Genomic DNA, 19,940 nt, shown 5'->3' with positions numbered 1-19,940 from the left:
AGAATGAGAGGTGAAATGGCATGGATTCCAGTCTCTATCCGAAAGTATTGTCAGATGATAAAGCTTTGGTGTCGTGTTGTAAATATGCACTCGAAAAGATTACCATCACGAATATATGCTTGGGACTGTAGTTTTTCACGAAATCATAAGGATACGTGGTTCAACAATATAAAATCAATAATGAATGAAAGTGGACTTGATACTTCATTTAACTAGACATGTATGGAATGACTTAGTACCAAGTTTATTAGTAATTTTGCAAAAGACATGCTAATGCAAAAGTACCAGATCACATGGGAAAAAGCCGTAAAAGCTACAACAACTACATATGCTGTGTCCTACACAATGGAACCTTATCCACCTGGTTCCTTGTACAATCTTGAGTTAGACAAGAACATCTCTTCCCTTCTTTCCTCATTGTCATTGACTGGTGCATTAGAAGAACACTTGGCAACTGAGTAACTGGAATAAGATGGTCGATGAACACAAACTTAGAAGATCTAGATTTTGCAGACGACATATGCATAATATCAACAACTAGAGCAAATATGCAGAACAAAACATCAAGACTACACGAGACTGTTCTATTTGTAGGTTTAAAGATAAATGCACAAAAGACAAAGATAATAAGCCTTAATGACAAAACTAGTAGACAACCAATAACACTTTAAGAAGACAACATAGAAGACGTGGAAAATTTTACTTATCTAGGTACTAATATCAGCCAGGACAACGGCACTAGCAAAATCATAATGGAAAGGATCAACAAAGCCAGAACTTCTTTCTGCAGATTACGAACAATGTGGAAAAAAACAACATTTATCCAGGTCCACAAAAATCAAAATCTTTAATAGCAATGTAAAATCAGTTTTACTATCTGGTGCAGATTTATGGAGGGTTATATAATCTGACTTCAACAAACTGTCATCTTTCCACAATACATGTCTTCGAAAAATTTGCAAGATCCTCTGGCCAAAAACCATCAGTAATAAAGAAGTATACACCCTAACCTTACAACAAGACATCAGATCAGAAATTTAAGAAAGGCGATGGAAATGGATTGACTATGTTCTACGAAAAGATAAACATGACATCACAAGGATAGCTCTTCGTTTGGGCACCATCAGAGGGGAAAAGAAAGAGAGGGATACCGAAAGAAACATGGCGACGTGCAATAGAGAGCGAACTAAGAATCATAGGAATGACATGGGGAGAAGCTGAAAGAAAGGCACAAGACAGGCAAGACAGTTAAATGTTCATTTAAATCAGGACCAATGTTGTCGTTGTTTTCACTGATGTTATGTAGTGTTTGGTATTGGTTTCTTATGCTGATGTTAAATTTTTGTCTTATCGTGTTGTCTTTGAGGCGGTGGATGTTATATGCTTTTCTGTTATGCTGTGGTCTGACTACCTTTCTCAGTTTAAGTTTAACTTTCCCAAGTAGAAGGTGGTGGTCACTTCCACAATCGGTTCCCCTTTTGACACAGACATACATCAGAGACTTTCTCCATCTTCCATTTACAATTATGTGGTCTATCTGGTTTTGGTCCCTGTCATTTGGTGAGTTCCATGTAAGCTTGTGAATGTCCTTGTGTGGAAATAAGGAACCTCCAATAACTAGACCATTCCAGCCGCATAAATCTACTTAAAGTCCACCATTTCCATTGCATTCTCCACATCCATGTTTTCCAATTATTCTTTCCTTACATGACTTGTCTACCCCAATCTTTGCATTTAGATCACCAATTACAAGACATAAATCATGTGCTGGTACTTTACTGACAAGGGATTGTAATTTGTCATAAAACTTATTCTTGTTCTCAATACAAGCTTCGTTGATAGGTGCATAGCATTGAATCACTGACAGTTTTGAGTACCGGTATTTTGAGTAGAATCTTGCCATAATAAGCCTTTCATCAACTGGTTGCCATTCTAGAAGAGCTCTTTTTGCTTCCTTGCTTAGTACTTAAGCAACTCCCTCATAGTGTTTGTTGTCTGTTCGGCCTGAGAACAGTATGGTCTCACCTGTGTCAGTTGTGATCGATCCGTTGTTTAACCATCTGCATTCACTGACACCTAGTATACTGATGTTATACCTTCTCATCTCATTAACAACTTGTGCTGTTTTTCCCGTCTCATACATGGTCCGCACATTCCATGCCCCTATGCTGAGAACATTGTTTGCGGTTAAGAGTCCACACTTCTTGCCCCTAGCTGCATTTCTGCTTTCACTAGACACATTCATTGGGTCGTCTGTATGACGTATGTCCTCGTTCACGCAATTCAGTCTTTCGTTTGGTGTGGTTTCCGTAATCAGCTTCTTTTTACTCTGCCTGGTGATTAGCCATGCGATAAACCTACTACCTGCAGGATGGAGTTTTGCTGTCTGGGTATTCTTTCCCATAGACGATTGCCTACCATGGCTATTCAGCTTTTCTTTCTGGGTCTGCTCCCATAGCCTTTGATCTTCCTAGATCGAACCACAAGGCAGTGGTACTATTTACCCATAGTTGGGACAAGGTTGATGAGTGCGAGGGCGAGTCCAAACGCCGATGGGTCTACACACTGCATCTCTGGAGCCTTTGCTGCTCCGAGATCCTCTACAATAATGCCTAGAATGCTAGATCCTAGTTACCATGTGCTGTCGCGAGGAGGCATTGTAGAAATCTAGAATAGTGTAGAGGCTATGTACTGGCAAAAAGACTTACACACTCAGCTTTCTTTTCACCTGCAATGCAGGCTAGCCAGCGGTGATAGCGAGCCTATGGCTCTAACCACACTAGACGCTTACACAATCCTGTGGAACAAACCACAAGCACAAAAGCAATGTCAGAATGATACTATATTTATATCTAAAATGCTAACATATCATGTATAACCTTGTCTATAAAACTCAAGCTTCTATATCACGTCTTGTTAGTAAAGAAATCTGTTTGTTTACATTTTAATCATATTCACTCGAAAAATAGTGGTCACACTCGAAACAGCCCGATCAAATCACCCGAAAAACCACAATCCTAGCCGCACACTATACCTACCGTGTATATCGTCTAAAATATATTATTCAATGAAATGTACTAACAGTTATGAAATATTGGAAATCATCACATTACCGTCTTCGATTCTGTCGACAATATATTCATAACTCAGTGCACACATCAGTACTTTAAGCTTATCAATTTGCAACTGAAAACAATTTTTTTTTAGACAAATTGTTATATAAAGCAACTGTGTAACGAAATATTTATGAAAAAATGACAAATTCAGGTTAAACTTTTGCGTTTTGAAATGGGTACACTCTCTCTAACTCAATAAAGGTGTGCTTGATTATATTGTGTGTTTCGCGTTGTGGTGATCGAGTTTAGATTGTCAATTTATTCGTAAAACATCATCGCTTTGAACACAGGTTTAATAGTCTGTTTGGGGAATTTGTTCGGACTTTTTGATTTCTTTAGCACAAAAATATGTCGATTTGACATACCATCTGGCTACTATTTATTTGCTTTTCGTAATGTATACATTGTTCCTGTGTAATAGTGTTTAAATATTATTTTCTTTCCTTCTTACTTGTATACATTGCTTCACTATTCAATGAATTTTCTCTTGTTTTATAAAATAAATCAGACGCAGTATAACAGACGACAGCTTTAAAACCTTGCTGATGTCACCTTATGTTGGTAAAATATTTGAGGCATTTAATATATACTGCAATTTAAGTTAGGGACCAAAAAAAGTTTTTGGAAATCTTACATATAAATAAACTTTTATTGTAGTTTACAAAAGCAAAAAGGGAAGTTAATTTGGGCACTTCATTTGGCATGTGTTGAAAATTTGTTACCATGTTTTTTTTGCATATGACCGTAGGAACTATTCCCAATATGTGTCAGTCTATCCGCTTCATATGCAAAGTCTGCCAAATACCAATCCTGATGCTCATGTATATCTGTTTTGTGTTCAAAGAAGCTCTTATATATTTTCTAGATCTTCAGTTGGCCAAATTATCAAGCAAGCGTTGAACAGAGATACCAAAACACAAGGTGGCATTGTTGGATTCAGTTTAAATAAAGGTCTTCTGTTAAAAGTGCACATGAAAGATCTGCAACATCATCAAAATTACGTAATTTGGCAGGAATGGTTAACCCTGAAACATCCGCTCATAAAGAACTTGGGAAATATTGTATGATGCGAGATAGAAAGGATGTTTTAAAATTGGTTCAGACACTGAAAAGCTGGACAAATCCGTTTGAAACATCGGAGCAGTTATCTGGCTTGACCTTGGGTACTGTTGCTTCTTCGGAATGAATGACGGTGCGACTTTCTAAACGCGTATTTAAAGGGAAAGTTGGCATCAGAAAATTTCATTACTGAACGGCTTATTCAACAGTTAACTAATATCATCAAACCAATCAAAAGACTATCATTACTTACATTTTCAACAAAGGAAATAAAAGGTAAGCAGTTTTAAAATAGCTAATAAATACAAAAAAAAATTGAAAGCAAATTGAAATATTGTTGGCCGCCTGCTTGTCATAGTCTAGACAATACAGTTGGATATGCGACAGGTACTCAAGTTTAACATATGTCCTCTTCCATCATTCCTTGGTCTCTTGCAAACGTTGATTGTACACCTGTTACGACAAATAAATATGTCCTGGTTGGTCTTTTAGAAAAGGGCTTTGAAGAAAGTTTGTAGAGCCCTGCCAGAATGTCACGCCTTTATTGGTTGGGATTCAGTTAGTGATTTGTCTGGTAAAGGGAAAAAACAAAGGATTCAGTGTTTGGACACGTTCTGTTCAAAAGGTCTATCCCGTCTGAATATGTAAAACCTTTGAAGAGGTATGCAAAAAGTTGATTAAAATACTCGAGTAGTTTTGTTGATACTATATATGGCTACGAAATTAATAACATCAATGAAAAAAACACTTTTATTGTCATCTACTGCTCCCTACAAATGATACTTTGTTAAAGCGCATGAAACTAGCCAACTTTTAGGCAAAGGAAATCTGCTCTTGAACACAACACTGTTACGTCACCTAACAACCATGGTTGGAATTGATTAAAACAAATTGATCAGTATCAACTGGCTAGAGCAACCACTAACAATGCGGTACCCTGGTGTGTAACACAGAACTGAAATTTTACCATACCAGCTGATGGACTATTACTTTATAAGTTGCACAATATGTAAAGAAATACATGTTGTTCTGCTTTTGAGTGCAAAAGTCCAACATTTCACTTGACTTGGCGAGGTTCAACCGATTCGCTCATCAGTCCATCTATAGACAGGTGTTTTGGGATAAATTCATCAATTAAATGTTTACTTATTTGTCCCATACTATTATCATTTACTCATTTCTTTTGTATACTCCGTTTAGAGACACTGATAGGTGATAAGAAATCAATGATAATTGGAACAACAATAATCCTTATCTCGAACATTTTCAAATAGTTATCAAAGGTACCAGGATTATAATTTAGTACGCCAGACGCGCGTTTCGTCTACATAATACTCATCAGTGATGCTCATATCAAAATATTTGTAAACCCAAACAAGTACAAAATTGACTGTTAATATGCAAATAGAAACGTAAGCTCCGCCCGATCAGTTGAAATAACACTGGTAATAATAATATCTTTAATATGCTATAAAATATGCATTAAATGTAAATGCACAAGACAAAATATAAACTAAAGTATGTATACATTGAATGCTTTGTCAAGTGTCACTTGCAAACTGTATATATTTTGTGATCCTTAGCTCCTCACAGTTTATATATTTTTGGATTTAAAATATGTTGAACTCAAGCATCACTGAAGAGACGGCAGTTGTCGACATTGGCATCTGATGCAGAAGTATTACTACCGTTTAAGATATTGAAAAGATTACCATGCTCAACAAACTGTGCATAATATATATATGTAATATTTCCACAACAACTCCCATGCTCATAGATGTGATGAGTATTCACATTCAAATCCTTTATTATCTTCCATTGGTTATTACACTGTCACGTGACTGACGTGACTGTTTATATATTTTCTCCTTCTTTTCGATTCTATCAGTAAGAGACTTTTTACCAGTTTCTGCAACCCCGATCAGACAAAGTGTCGAAATGAACATGACACCGCCACAGAGGAAATACATCACTCCAGTAGTATGTGTTGGCTCTTAAAAAAAGGGTAAAGATTAAGATTTTGTAATGCTATGAATATTTTTATACTCTCCTTCGTATTATAACATATACTCAGGCAAGCTTTTCCCCAGCGATAAAAGTATTAAAGACAGAGTTAAATAGATTTATTTCCTATCGGTTTGTGCTCAAATCGGAAGGTAGATTTTTTTGTCCTTTAAATTTGTTGTATGTCTATTTACTTCAGTGTTGGTTTTCCGAATGTAACGTGGTTTAGTTGCATTATTTTATAACTAATTATTAAAATCCTTTATAAGTTGGATACATGTAGTTAGAATATAATTTCGTTTTTGAATACCTTTAGCCACTAGCAGAAATCCTGTATGTGTTGATTTAATTATTAGATGTTGTTTTCGTGATATTTCTTTCTTTTTATCCATCGAACTCGTCTTACAGTTTATAGTATTTTTTTAAACAGTCAAATATCATTTGAAATGTTCATTCAAGCGAATCTTGTTTTGTCGAACTCGGTTGTGTCAAAAACTCGAAAGGACCCTGATTTTTAATTCTTTGTTTTTGCAGCTGCCTGTTCTGTCTCTTTGTATTGCAATAAATACATCGTTTTGATACAACACTTACTACAGATGTAGGAGAAGTTGAATATAAAATGCGTCGTACACTTCAACAACACAAAATACCAAATTGAAATGGGACAACACGATGTCTCTTTCGACCTAAGGAAAGTCGAGTACTTATTTCTAGTCTCTTGTGCATCTACTGCATTACCAAAGGATGACCAATACCAACTTGTTTAGCATTTAGAAATCATATATCATAATCTATGAAAACGTTGGTTTAATCGACATGGTTTTCTTTTTGTCTGGTTTGAGTCAATAATTATTGGTAAAGACACGGAAAAAAACATTTATATATAACTACATGTACATACCACATACATTATATAAGGAGTTATCATGACACTAATGCGTGCTCAATACATGTAGCACACATACTTATTGAGGAACTATCAAGACACTTATACATGCTACATACCACATACACTATCTGGGGAGCTATCATGGCACCAATACGAGATACTGAATTTTGGATTCCATATCCTATGTTTCTGTAAAAGATATATTACTGATTCAAGTTTTTATATAAGAGATATATGTTCAAAGGTTTTATCACTAACATCAAGTCATCACTTATGTGGTTTTCATGACTGTCCAGCATTTTGTATAAGGTAAATTGACATATAATTAGATAACAGTCATGTGTGATGTCAGATTGTGAAAGATATTAAAAATTTGATTCGATGCTTCTTACTTTTTAATATTTCAAAAGATCGAACAATAAATATATTTATCCTTTTGCAGATGGTTATATGATTACTAGTTGTGGATGCTGCGATTCATTTAACACAATCTTTCAGTTACAATGCAGTGTTGTTGCCCATTAACTGTTCAATAGTTGCTCGTTAATTATGCTGTTATTCTTCGTTCCAGATGCTTTAATATTCTTTACACTATGTGTGTTACTGTCTGTTTTTGATGCTGTGTTATTGTCTGTTCACGTTGCAGTGTTGATGTCTAATCACGATGCTGTTATTTTCTATAAACAGTGCAGTATTATTGTCCGTTTATGATGCTGTGTTGTTGTCCATTCGCTGTGATGTGTTATTGTCGGTTCACGATGCAGCGTTTTATGTTGTTGAAGTTTGTCTTTAAAATTTACGTTCATTCCATATTTTACTTAATTACATACTAGATTAATCGTTATAGCAAACCCAAAAAGGGTTGAAAGCAATATCTTAAATAGACAGAAAGTGCGATGTGCGTTAATAGTTATCAAGGGAACCAGGATTATAATTTAGTACGCCAGACGCGCGTTTTGTCTACATAAGACTCATTAGTGACGCTTATATCAAAATATTTATAAAGCCAAACAAGTACAAAGTTGAAGAGCATTGAGAATCCCAAGTATTCAAAAAGGTGGTGCCAAATACGGCTAAGGTAATCTATGCCTGGGATAAGAAAATCCTTAGTTTTTCGAAAAATTCAAAGTTTTGTTAACAAGAAATTTATAAAAATGACCACATTATTGATATTCATTTTGCAAATATATACATTTTGTTCTTTGTTCTTTTTAAGTACATAACGAATCTAGATTTTCCGTACAAATGCAAAATAGGGGACTTATGATTTGACGAATTTAGTTACATGCGCACCAGGACAAACTCACTTTTACAAATGAATGTATATTGCCGATATATACATATCAAATATTTCTACCATTGAATTATATTTTTGAAGTAAAATGTATGTATATATATATATATATATACAATTATTGATAATTGCATGTACGAGTTCTCTTTAATGTTCAACTTCATATAGGTTAAAACAACCTTCAGATGTTGACATTCTGAATGATACACGAAAAAAATGTTCTGATCTCTACGATATATTGGTTCTGTTTGTATCTGGTCAAAGACAATAAAATAGTCCAAATATTTTGATAGATCTAAGTTGGAATATCGTGTTTAAAAATATGTAAATTGACATGTCAAACATGAAATAAGTTTTATAATACCTCACAACGGTTGGGAAAGATTCTGAAGTAAGAAGCATAAGAGAAGCCCATCCCGCTGCAACACCAAGCTTTGACGTCAAAGCAAATCCGTTAATCAACTGACCTTTATTTGGTACCTCTATAAAAGAAATACAAATGAATTTTAAAATAATACTAAAAGTAGTCATTGGTCTATAACTCAAAAATAGTTTATCAAATTTTATCACGCACAATCACACACATAAATGAATTAAAATCTACTAAAAGAGAAATTATTTTAAAATAGGTTATTGAAATGCTCGCTGTTTTAAATTCAAGTAGTCTTTAAATTTGATCTGTTTAATATTGACACCATCGCAATATAACATGTACAAACAGCCAAACGTTCTGATATAATATTAATTAAAATTTAAAAATAACCAGATAAAACCTGACAAAGCCATGGAAAAAAAAACGGAAAACGACACAAACAAAAGTGCACAAGACTGCTTGAAACTAATGATTGAACCTCACTCATCCTACCAAAACTCTTGGGTGACCTCTCGTGTCAGTACACATTACGAGATATGTTTTATTCGGTAGGTCACATTCGAAGAGTAGAGGTGTGATTGTATTTATAACAATTCTGAACATGTCTGAAATAGATACTCCATACTGAGAGTCACCCAAATCGTGATAGCGTCAGTTTATTGGAAATTTATTTATTTTTGTTGGTACCAAATTTCGAGGTTTTATGAAAACTTATAATTTGTTGGATATTTTGTAAGGTGTTATTTAAAAAAAAATCTACATTTTATCATACAACAAATTTATTTCATTCAAAATTTAAAGAAAATCATGGTTTCCCTGTACACATGATATCCAATAAAATTGATATCCAAAAAAAATGGTATCCAACGAATTAAAATGAAACCATAGTAAATTCACGGCCGACACTCGGCTAACCGAGAGATAGGTCGGTTAATCTATATTGAGTATGCGGCTATATCGGCGGTGGGTCTGTTAATCGGGTTGGCTAAAGTCTGTTAATCAGGTGTTATCGTGAAAATCAGTGCAAGGTCAGCATGTTTCATTGTATAACTTTTTAATTATATTTATATCATAAAACCTATTCATGTCTGACAAAATGATTTGGAGTACTGAACCCAGTGGTGTAATTATTTTTTTTCTAGCTTCAATAAACGATCTATAAAATGAAAAGGCGAGTTACTCATCAGTAAATTTATACACATTTTACACACACAAAATGTACACAAAAATTACAAGTTGGTTGAGTTTACTTGCATGCAATCTTTTGAACATCGAAAAAAGACTGGCATTATGTTTGTTTACCATATAAACATGAATATGTGAAAAATCTACACGAAAAACTGTATTTTGGTGACATAAATCAATGTTTGATAAAAATATGGTCTGTTAATGGGTCGGATGTATAAAACTCGGTCTGTTAATTGGTCTGTTAAGAGTTATGAATGACATTACAAGACAAGTATAATTTAATTGCTATATGGGGTGTTGTCTGAATAAGAAGCTACCATTTGATTTTTATGGGGGGCTAGGATGAAAAATTGTGTCCTGCATTTTTTTTTAGTTGTAATCTGTGTCCTGCCTTTTTATTTTTCACTCTATCCGGTCCTGCTTTTTTTTTTTTAGTTTATCCTGACTTTTTTTACATAAAATGTCATCCTGACTTTTTTTTTTGGCAAGTGTCTCATCCTGCCTTTTTTTTTACTCAAAACTACTGTCCTGCCTATTTTTTTCAAATGTCATCCTAGCCCCCCCCCCCCCCCCCCCATAAAAATCAAATGGTAGCTCCCTAAAGAGATAGGCCCAAGATTAGTGGCTAGAATAAATGGTTACAACACATAAACAATGAAACATAAGTTTAGACAATGGAATCTGAAAATTGATAGAAATGATTTTAAAAAGTGTAAAATCAAAGTAAATTTATATTAATTTCATCAAAGAATGGTCGCATATATCATGTGGATTCTGTTTCATAAATATGGATTGCACCAATTTTTCATTTACATAGTTAACAAGTACATTAATCAGAGATAAACTTTCTAATGTTTTGATTTTTTTTTATCAAATGAACTGAAATATGTTTATAATGCAAACAAATAAAGACAAACCTTTCAACATCAACCTTTCTCTACACCACCTTGAAGGTCACTCGATAGAAAAACAAGCACGTTTGCGGACTGCGAGTCGGCTAAATGACTTACGATATCATATATAGGGATACATCATTATTCGAAAAAAATAATAATATTATGCATTTATTGTGATTTACAGGGATATAAAATTGTCTTTTTGTTAGACATTAAATCAGCACCCAACACTAATATAAAAAAAAACTTACTAATGTTTATTTCTTGTTTAGAACCACGGTTTAGAACTTGGTACAGACATTTCCTTAGGCGGCAGGAAATGAGAATGATGACTCGGTGCAAAAGAAAATACATACCGGAAATAAAATTCTCATAGATATCAGGATTGAAATTTGATATTTGCGCCTTATATTGCGCCAGAAACGCGTTTCGTCTACGAAAAACTCATCAGTGACGCTCGAAAAAATGTTTAAAAGGCCAAACACAAAGTTGAAAAGCATTGAGGAAATACAACTAATACCGGCGTCACACATCAGCGTATAGCTTCGGCGTGTTAAAAATCATTTACGCTGCCAATATGCTTTAATTTAAAAGGGCATACGATACAGTTACAGGGAAGTTAATGACGTTGCTAACGTAATTTGTAATTTTCGCGACGTCAACGGTGACATATCGGAAAAAGATGCATTTTTCGACTGATTTTTATCATTCAAACTGATTTAATTTGAAAACGAGTTCATGGACCCCTTTTTTTCAAAACAGCATTTTGTTTCATTTTGCCGGGAGATTATGTGACCCAAATTTTATAAAACTGTAAATAGAGGATTTTTTTTAATTTTGATAAACATGCAGTAAAAAATGACGCTTTTTCCTCAATTCATGAACATTTGATAAATATGAGGTTTTTTTTCTGAATAAAAAATTGCATATTTTTTTAAGATATTTATAAAATACAGAAATTACCGATTATTTAACAAAAAACAATTTGTGTTTATCTTTTATAACAAAAAAGTTATGTCTTTCTTTGGAAAAAGAAATTACGGCCACAATCTGAATTTCGAGCAAATAAACAAAATTTCGACCTCGTTTTACTCAAAAAGTAGCACATGAAGGTATATTTTTTTATTACATATTTGATTTAATCAGGTACAAAATAGCAAATTTTCATGAACTTGTAAATACAGGATCAAAACTGTATCGTATGCCCTTAAGCGTGTATTGGGCGTACTAGAAGCGTATCTAAGGCCAAGCGTTTATCCGGCGTTCAAGAAACATTTGTTGGCGTATGTTGTATGTTTTTTATGCTGCATAAAAATTTCCTCGGGTTGTAGCGTTCATCAAGCGTATTTACTTTCCTTCAGTGGCTAGAGGTATAGGGGAGGATTGATATCTCATAAACATGTTTATCCCCTCCGTAATTTTGCGCCTGTCCCAAGTCAGGAGCCTCTGGCCTTTGTTAGTCTTATATAATTTTTAATTTTAGTTTCTTGTGTATAATTCGGAGTTTATTATGACGTCCATTATCACTGTACTAGTTTCTCTCTACAATGAAGACCCATTGGTGGCCTTTGTCTGTTGCTTGTTCTATGGTCGGGTTGTTGTCGCTTTGACACATTCCCAATTTCCTTTCTCAATTTTACCTTTGTATTTCGACGCGCTTTGAACGATTGCTTTAGAGTTCCTATGCAGTGCAACGAACGTATACCGACTTTTTATAGTTATCTCTGTACGTTTGGTGCACGCTGGTCTATCCGCTAATGTGTGACGCGGGGCATAAGGTAATCTATTCCTGAGGTAGAAAAGCCTTAGTATTCCAAAGAAAACTCATGGAATTAAACCAGCTGAATTTTAACACATGACAGATTCATAGATGTTACAGACTTTGAACAAACAAAAAAATAAGGCTGATAGATAACTTGGCGTAAATAATAAATGCATGCGAATTCGAGCGGCCAATCAGTCCATATAACGCTAATTTGAAGTGACACACCCTTTTAATGAAATGCAGAGAAAGAAAAAAAGAAAATGTGCTCTTTCTATAAGGATACTGTTGCACCATATTGTAGTTTTTTGGTCACAAGTACATCTCAATTTTTCAATGTGAAAATATAAACTCAAGGTAGTAAGACTATTGTCGTGGCTAAATAACTCTTAACTGACACGATTTAAATTGTCCAACCCATTAACAGACTGTATTCCCCTAATATTCATTAAAATGTGGTATAACTCAACTAATATAACAATTATGAAATATTTATCAATGACAATTGATTTTTTAGAACCAAAGTACTACTTTGTGTCCTTTAAATCATATCTAAAAATGTTTTTTGGCTTTTTATCTAAAATATTGCTATGCGTACAAGCATAAAAACCACATACTTGCGCGACGCCTTTTCGTTTTACTTAAAATTGCGCAGGCTATGCATTTTTTTTAATGGTAGAAAATGTTCTATGATAGATATCATTTTGTCAGACACTTTTCTTTTTTTGATGTGATTCTCATAATGTGCCAAAAAATCTGTATATTTAACAGAGTTTAACATTAAATTGCGTGTTTTACTCTTAACAGACGTATAACCAACCCGATTAACAGACCCACCGCCGATATAGCCGCATACTCAATATATATTAACCGACCTATCTCTCGGTTAGCCGAGTGTCGGCCGTGAAATTTCAAAGGGATGATTTTAAACTCCACCACTAGGAACTTTGGGGACTCAATTGCTTCTTTGTTAGTAGCAATCCTCTATCAAGGAGGTCATGATAGGAAATAAAAACTATGGAATATCGTCACGGTATTAACTAAAATGGTTGGGTTTCCTCTTTCAATTGACATACCTAGTAGTTGTATAACTCCAACGACGAATCCTGCTATGGAAGCTATTAGAAAAAACATCATCGTTGTCCTTTTTCTACCGATGCTTTAAAATAAATTGATGAATTTTATAAAAGTGACAAGAAATACAGAACTAAAAAAAAGATGAAGTATGAGTCTAAGTTCAAGTATACTTATTCATACATGAAATTATTGATGCCGTATTTTTGCAAACATTGCGCATTGTGTGAAAAACGACACTGACTATGCGGTATGGCCTTTGCTCATTGTTGAAGGCCGTACGGTGACCTATAGTTGTTAATGTCTGTGTCATTTTGGTCTTTTGTGGATAGTTGTCTTAATTAGCAATCATACCACATCTTCTTATATACGAACTACATATTTACAAAGAAGAGGAAAACGGTTAAATAAAGAAAATAAAACTGTATAGTATAACATTATTTATAATGTGGTTTGCCCTTAAGTTTAAACAATATTTAGAATGAATATTAGAAATACATTTTATATTCACACTCACAAATAGGATTCAGAAACAAGGGTCAGTCTGTTAAACATTTTAAATTATTTTTAAATTTTGTGAGTCGTGCCCCTCTGCTAGAATTTAAAACTTTAAAGATTATAACATTATAACCTTAGTTGTTAATGTCTGTGTCATTTTGATCTTTTGTGGATAGTTGTCTCATTAGCAATCATACCACATCTTCTTTTTTATACGTACTGCATATTTACAAAGAAGAGGAAAACGGTTAAATAAAGCAAATAAAACTGTATAGTATAAAATTATATATAATGTGGTTTGCTCTTAAGTTTAAACAATATTTAGAATAAATATAAGAAATACATTTTATATTCACACTCACAAATAGGATAAAGAAACAAGGAACAATCTGTTAAACATTTTAAATTTTGTGAGTCGTGCCCCTGTGCTAGAATTTAAAACTTTAAAGATTATAACATTATAACCTTAGAAAAATGGCGATCACTTCTAGACTGATGAAGCTACTTTTTGTTTATATCATTTGGTTTATAAAGTGTGGATTATTTCAGCAATAAGGCACTAGTATACCTGAATGCAAGCTTTTCGACATTTAACTTTTAAGAAACGATGCTTTTTAATGTGGTTTTAAAAATGTTTTAGTTTGTTCCCAAAACTTGTCATTTTGTTTTGGTTGATAGGTTCACCTCATAGGCAATTATACTACACCTCCTAAATTTGTATTGTTGTTACACTGCTTTGTCTCTGCTGACTTACATTTTCTATACTATTATACTACCATGACTACGGCATATCAAGTTCATTTTATTAGGAACAAAATCCGTATAAAAAAATTCGACTATTTACTTACTAATGATTAAAAAACCAAGTCACTGATTGAGCAGGAATCTCTACCACACTAAGTAGAAAAAGATTCAAACACAAACTTCCTGACAGTTGCTGTACACCAAAACTGATGGCGTAATACGCATATCCACATGATGTCCTGGAAAGGTACATGTAAGTGTATATTTGGCATATTTCATTATCTCTTTAGTGAGAACAAAAATATCATTACACTGAGGCGGTAATATTTTGTTATTGCTTACTATGTGTTGGTACTGTATCATATATATAAATATTTTTGAAAATTGTAATGAGCATAGAACAAACTGGGGCCAGCTGAAGGACGCATCCGGGTGCGGGAATTCCTCGCTACATTGAAGACCTGTTGGTGACCTTCTCCTGTTGGTGACCTTCTCCTGTTGGTTTTTTCTATGGTCGGGTTGTTGTCTCTTTGACACATTCCCCATTTCCATTCGAATTTTATATGTTATAAATTTGGCATGAACGTCGATCTCGTTTCTGTATAAAACATTATGTTATGGTAAAACAAATATTCCCATTACATCGAGAAATACAGTAATTACCATCCGACCCCAAGAAGGACTGTCTTCTTCAACAGTTCTCTATTTTTGAGCACATCGCCAAATGTGTACTTTTTACCATCATTAGAAATTGATTTTGATAGAAAATCAATGTTCGACAAGTCTGGTACTGGCTTTTTATTTATCCTGGCCATCCTCCCAATGATTTTTTTCGCTCTGTCGACTTTGTAGTTGGAAACAAGCCATCTAAAACTTTCAGGAATAATCCTAAAATAATGATTATAAATTATCAAAACATGCAATAGTTATGTAGCAGAAAGAACAAGCTTCACATGTGCTGTAAACGGTTACTGCTCTTTGACATTAAAAGTGATTTTTTTTTCAAAATAGTTCAGTTTAGTGTTTAAGTTTCTGATTTTTTTTTTTGCATTATTATTTAAAAGTAATTGCGAAGTGTTGACCTGAATTGTTTGCCTGTTCAAATCACGCGTAAACCCACGTAAACTGGTTAATTGATAAGTTTAAGAACACGGTTTGTTTTCAAGAAAAAAATGTTTTGATACACATCAGTTCGTTAACACCGAAACCACTTTAAAGAACAAACTTGCCATCGAGGAACCTTTTTGGTTTTTAAGTGTGTCGTATGGTTTATTTCTCGTTTGTGCGTATCAACGATTTCTTGTGTTCGTGTTGTATATTCATGTCTCTTATCGTTTCTTTTACAAAATAGTTACTGATTCAAGTGAATTGCATTTGTTTTAGCATTATTTGTAACATTTTTCTTACGATGTGTGACTCATACAGTTTGCCTTTTGATATTATTTATAAATTCGAAGACTATTTTTTTTTATATTAACTACAGTATAACAATTGTTTCATAATTTTCCTTGATTTTTTTTTAATCTAGCTTACCACCATGTAAACAGCCAAGGTAGTGTGGCCACAGCTGTTGCAATATGAAGATACATCCAATCATTAATCAAGCAGACCATTCCACCAAAGGCAGCGGCATATATCGGCCATGACGGAATCGCAATTAGCATTGGGCGATATTTACCAGAAATAAACTCAATTGTGAACGTAAAGTAAACAGTCAAATAAAATCCACACCCAATTCCAATTAAAAACCTTAAAACTGCAAACATCTGCCAGCTGGTCGAGAAAGCTGCTACAAGATTAAAGACGAACAGCATAAGCATAGATAAAAAATAGGTAGGTTTACGTCCAAACATATCAGCTATTTGTCCTGCTACCAATCCACCAAAAAGTAGTCCACTCATCTGAATAGTTGTTATTGTTTGTGTTATCCAGTCTCGGTCACACACAAGATCCCACTAAAATATAATACACACACACACACCACATTATATAATAATTTATTGGTTTTCAATAACCTTCACGTAATAAACTCTTTTTTTTTCTTTGTCTCCCATACTTTTTATTCGTTTTGAATATCATGCATCATTTAATTTGCTGTCAAGGTATGCAGCCGACGCGATAGCATAGGAAAAACGAATAATTAAAACCAATGTTACCTAATTGTGACGTTTGACTACGTCATTTACCACAGCTTTAATACAGACATTTTCACATTTTTTTCTTTAAGGATATTTTTAGGGTTCTCGGCTACACCTTGGCATGCAGTCAGAGTTTAATTTTCGGCGCAAAGTGTGAAGCAAGCTTTGTCAATTGATATCGAAGTCAAACATACCATGTTGCGAGAGACATCAGAGTTGACAGACTAGTGATCGTTACATTAAATCTATTATATTAATCAATCATGATCGATGCCCTGAATACATTTTTTTGTTTAAATAAACTCATCATAGATACCAGGACTAAATTTAGTATATACGCCAGACGCGTTTCGTCTACAAAAGACTCATCAGTGACGCTCGAATCCAAAAAAGTTAAAAAGGCCAAAAAAAGTACGAAGTTGAAGAGCATTAGACCAAAATTCCAAAAAGTGTTGCCAAATACAGCTAAGGTAATCTAGTAAATAGTGCATGCTTCTAGAATTGTGTTTTCTTTTAAATTGCGCATTTAGCTTTAACATCTTTTATGGAGACCATGGGCCGTGGGTTTAGCTTTACTTGTATTGGTTTAATCGTTGCTGCTTTACCAGAAGGCTTGAATCGTTTCTGACTTACTCAATTTATTCTAATGTTATGACTAGTTTGGATATTTTAACTAATTGATGTCTTACTTAAATACATACCTCACTAACAACCGTATGGAGCGATGGATCAAATGTTTTCATGACACATATCAAATCGCTATAATTACTGGGAGCACTGCACGTGTTGTCAGTGTCATGTATGTCAACTGTGAATGACGACAGGTTTCCCCATTGACATGACCAGTTTGGAATAGCGCCACCAAATGACATCATCAACATGCTCCAAGTGACGCTTACTTTCCCGCCTAAAACACTAGCGATGATCATCCATTGGAAACGTCCAAGCCCGCCACATTTCTTTAACGTATCTTCGAGAAAATCTGTGACAGACGTTGTTGACATGTTCGATGATATTTCATCTAGAAGGAAACGAAACCGTACTGCATAAATGAAATTGGAATGATATACTCTTTCTTCAGTTTTAATTTTCTAAAGTGTTTTTCAGCCTGATGTCGTAGTTTGTTTTTGACCATATGAAGAAAATACTATTTTCTGGTAAGTATCATCTGCATCTTTACTAGGCAGGTATATTTTTTTTTTGTTATATCGTATAATGTTATTTTCAAGTTTAAAGTCTTAAATAAAATTGTCTTACCTGCACCTTGATGTACTGCAGTTTATGCAGTTTGATGTTTTTAACAACCTTATAGGTGTTTTATTTTTGTCATTCATTACCATAGTGTTTTCCCTGAGGATTATGGAATGTTTGTGAAAATATTAAAAATTCTCTATACAAAATTGTGAAAATATATCTGATGATGGTAAACAGGCTTGATATGTTTCATCTTTTTTGGCTTGCTATCAAATTTTATATTGAGTTTGTGTTAAATTTAAAATACATTTAAAAACACATTATTCACCATCAGCTTTACTTCTAAACTTCTTCTAATATAAACATATAGTCATAACATCCTTGAGCTATTGTAAAGGTCCATCATGATTTATCATTTGTTTTCCCAGTCTATATTTAGAGACTACAATAAAACCAAATAAGTATATAAGTACCAATAAATCAATTAATAGACGAATAGACTAATAAATAAATTAATAAGTAAATATTAATCAATCAATTAATCAATCTATGATCAATCAATCAATCAATGGGTTAATTAATCAACAATCTAACCAATCGATCAATCAATTAATCAATGATAGATACATAGATAGCCAATCAATCAATCAATCAATCAATCAATTAATCAATCAATCAATCAAAGTGTATGACTATCACTAGCGGAACAACATAGACAAGGAAAGTAGAATTATCAATATTTTAGTTGAAAGACAAAGGGGTTTCAATAATTTAATTATTTTGAACACAAATGATTTTAGCAAATTAACATGCAGCTACTATTACACAATTGAATGTAAAAATAATTATCGTACATGTAACAACTAAAATAAATACATCTTTTTATTCTAAATCTAAGTCATAATAGGGACAACAACAGAAAAAACGAAGATTCACACTTAGTAAAGCCTCGGTCACACCTTACCGGATAAGACGAACGGACGCCTAACGGATGAAAATAAAATTTGTCCGTTGACAAAATTGTTATCCGTTGGGCGTCCGTTGATGTAAGGACCAACTAAAACGGACGCGTAACGAATGCATAACGGATATGCAACGGACGAGAAACGGTGACGTAACGGACAGAACGGATGTTGAACGTACATCCAACGGACGAGTTACGCATAAAACGGACACCTAACGGAAGCGTACCGGATAAAACGGATAAACAAGATACACGAAAAAAGTTTGGCTACAATAATAATACATCTAAATCGCATTAATATTGAAAATGTTCTAGTTAAGTTATTAAGTAAGTAGATTTTATTTAGAGTCGGCATATATATACATAATAACAGACAAAACATGAGCTCTGATGAGCTTTTAAACCGACTATCACATAAAAAAATCATGCAAATACTACCAAACAAATCTGAAAAAACATGCAATATATAATGAAAGCAAATCTATTTGATTTGTGAGCTTCCAGAGTCAAAATCAGAATCAAAAGTCAGAATCAGAGTTCTGTGTAACTGGTTTTTGTTTGTTCTTCAAAATGGCGCTAAAGGGCAGTGTCTGACCTGAATAAGTTTAACAGTTGCTTGATTGTTAGATCGATAATGAGTAATAAGCATTCATGAACCTTAAGGAATCTTTTTGGCATTTCTGACGAGAAATTTTCAATTGGCATTAATTTTATCCTTTTCAGATCCGTTCATCATCCGTATTTGTC

At 33.7% G+C, this 19,940-nt stretch overlaps 1 protein-coding gene across 1 annotated transcript; it reads right to left on the bottom strand.

Moving 5' to 3' along the window:
* Nucleotides 1-353: 353 nt before the first annotated feature.
* On the bottom strand, nucleotides 354-18,039 carry LOC134722827 (solute carrier family 22 member 4-like). Its single transcript, XM_063586456.1, has 9 exons — nucleotides 17,737-18,039; nucleotides 16,431-16,852; nucleotides 15,561-15,785; nucleotides 15,002-15,136; nucleotides 13,658-13,740; nucleotides 8,727-8,844; nucleotides 7,185-7,257; nucleotides 2,097-2,470; nucleotides 354-462 (listed from the first exon to the last, which is right to left on the bottom strand). The coding sequence occupies exons 1-9, from the start codon at nucleotides 18,037-18,039 to the stop codon at nucleotides 354-356; spliced, it is 1,842 nt and encodes a 613-aa protein (XP_063442526.1).
* Nucleotides 18,040-19,940: the final 1,901 nt, after the last annotated feature.

Source organism: Mytilus trossulus, chromosome 6 (genome assembly GCF_036588685.1).
Source record: "Mytilus trossulus isolate FHL-02 chromosome 6, PNRI_Mtr1.1.1.hap1, whole genome shotgun sequence".
Lineage (NCBI taxonomy): Eukaryota > Metazoa > Mollusca > Bivalvia > Mytilida > Mytilidae > Mytilus > Mytilus trossulus.
Note: the sequence above shows the minus strand (reverse complement) of the source record. Positions and strands in the feature narration are given on the sequence as shown.